Source organism: Malurus melanocephalus, unplaced genomic scaffold (genome assembly GCF_030028575.1).
Source record: "Malurus melanocephalus ecotype Western Australia unplaced genomic scaffold, MMel_1.1 scaffold_407, whole genome shotgun sequence".
In the NCBI taxonomy this organism is placed as follows: domain Eukaryota; kingdom Metazoa; phylum Chordata; class Aves; order Passeriformes; family Maluridae; genus Malurus; species Malurus melanocephalus.
Genome location: NW_026623639.1, coordinates 534,227 through 536,356, shown reverse-complemented (window position 1 = coordinate 536,356; position 2,130 = coordinate 534,227). Strand labels below are relative to the sequence as shown.

At 47.9% G+C, this 2,130-nt stretch overlaps 1 protein-coding gene across 1 annotated transcript in view; it reads right to left on the bottom strand.

Annotated features, from left to right (window-relative positions):
• RIPOR3 (RIPOR family member 3) overlaps window positions 1–2,130 on the bottom strand; it is a 44,511-nt gene that overhangs the window by 5,562 nt on the left and 36,819 nt on the right. The window contains exons 14-16 of the mRNA XM_057379471.1: window positions 1,939–2,104; window positions 1,405–1,513; window positions 171–335 (exon numbers count right to left, since the gene is read on the bottom strand). Of these exons, the coding sequence (XP_057235454.1) occupies window positions 171–335; window positions 1,405–1,513; window positions 1,939–2,104 (440 nt within the window). The remainder of the gene's footprint in view (window positions 1–170; window positions 336–1,404; window positions 1,514–1,938; window positions 2,105–2,130) is intronic.

Here is a 2,130-nt window from a genome sequence, read left to right as displayed (position 1 = left end):
AGGGGAAACGGGGAGAGGGACAAAGGGGAAACGGGGAGAGGGACAAAGGGGAAACAGCAGGTTGGTTACACATGAGCTGCTGGAAACAAGTGAGAGGTTTGGTTTGGGGAGTTTTAGGACAATTTTCAGCACTACAGGGAAATCAGCACAGCGTTGTGCTCTCGAGGTACCTGTCTCCAGATGGCTGGGGTATTTCTCCTTCACTTTGAGCATCATTGTGTATTTGAGGGCGTGACGGAACCTTTCTGCTGAGGTCACCAGGATGCTGCTGCCAGGCTCTGCAAGATCACTCCAGATTTTCAGATACTGCTTCTTCTTTTTAGTCTTCTGAATAACTGAAACACAGCATTTTAAAAAGTCAGTGAGCTCTAGCAGGTTTGGGATTTTAGATGAGAAATTAGGCAGCAGAGGTCCCATCTGGACATGGGGCAGCATTAACTTGCATTTGCATTAGAYTGTTTTGTTCAAAACAGGACATTTGCTTCCAGAATGTTCACACCTGCAAGCACTGCTCTCMCCAGGCCAGGGCTGAGCTCCTAAAGTGCCACCAGCATCTCTCCAGACTCTTATTGTTCACTTTAGCCCAGCAGGAGGCAGTTCCAGAAGAACTTCCTGGGAGTTTGAGTGCTTGTCCTTCTGTCAGCCAAAGGGGTGTTTTAGGGATCCTGCCTCACGTTCCTTGCCCAGGGCAGAGCTGTGACCTCAGGGCTCTCAAACCCTTCACCCCTCACRGAGCTCCTGAAGCAGAAACACCCYCTGATCCCTCATTTGGACCCTTCAYCCCTCGCTGTTCCTGCATTTCAGACTCCCACACTGTACCAGACCCTCTGCAGCTCTGCTCCAGGGAACACTTCATTCTCACATCCTCCAGGATGAAATCTGGCAGCAAATGCTCCCTACTAAAATTTGCATTCTTGTTGCTGTATTTACCAAGATGAGAACAAAGCCTCCCAATCTGCTTTATCATTTTGTCCAAGCCCACAGCCAATGGAAGAATTCAGTAGTGGGAAGGCCTGAGATGGGAAATATTGCCCACCAAAACTGTTCTTGCAAGTGGGCACAGAATTTGGGTTGTTTGCTYACCACAGAAAAGCACAGATATAAAAGGAGTTTTTTAAGGCTACTCTGATGCTCTTTGACTGTAAACTCTACCAGCTCCAACATCCCTGTTTAAGACACTTCAACTACTCTTTCTTAGAAGCAAACTTCTGCAAATCTTTTCCTTCTGTGCAGAAGAAAAAACGAACCAAAGAATGAGCCCTGTTTTTTCCAAGAATCAAGATATAAGAGCTGCTTTAAAGATTTGTTGAAGGAATTTCAAATGAACCCTTGCTGGGTCTGGGGCAGCATGTCAGGGGTGCAGCTCTCCCAGCTCTGCATGCCTTGGGGTGAAGCAGAACTCACTTTTCTCAACAGACAGATYCAGGACATCCCCCAGGACTCGTGTTTGCTCCGAGACTTCTTCCAAAATGCTCTCCTGGACAACCTGGGCTACATTTGGTGCTCTCAGTTTCTGAAATGCAAAAGACATAACTCAGGAGCTGAAACAAGGGCAGGACCAAGCTCCAGATAAAGGGGATTTATTTCTTAGAGCAGTGAGCAGACCCCAGTTGCTCTCAGAAACCCTTGTCCATCCCAGCACCTGCTCCCTGTGGCAGAAGTTTTTCATTCATTCAAACATTGATCCCCTCTTACCCAAACCAAGCCTGTGCATTTGCAGCCTGCTTCGGGCACAAAGGCATTGCTTARAGCTTCAGCAAAACCCAGAGGCTCAAAAGAGGCAGCCGAGTTTTGTATGACATGTTCTGTGTCACAAGTGTACACTGAGTTTTTTGTACCCAATTTCCATTCTGAGTTTTTTCTAGAACAAACAGCTGCATATTAATTTCTCCTGTAATCAGAATCAATGACAGCTGGGAGCCCCAGGCTGCTGTGTACCTGCAGGAGACCTTTGCACAGCCTCAGGTGYGTTATCAGCAGCGTGTCCAGGTTGTCATCCCCCGTGGTTACATCTCGTGCTTCTGGTCTGCTGTCACAGCTCAGGGGCTGCAGCGCACTGTCATTGCATGTGCTGGTGATGAGAGGGGAAAAGAGGCACAGCTCCCATCACAAACAGAATTAAAGAGGCAC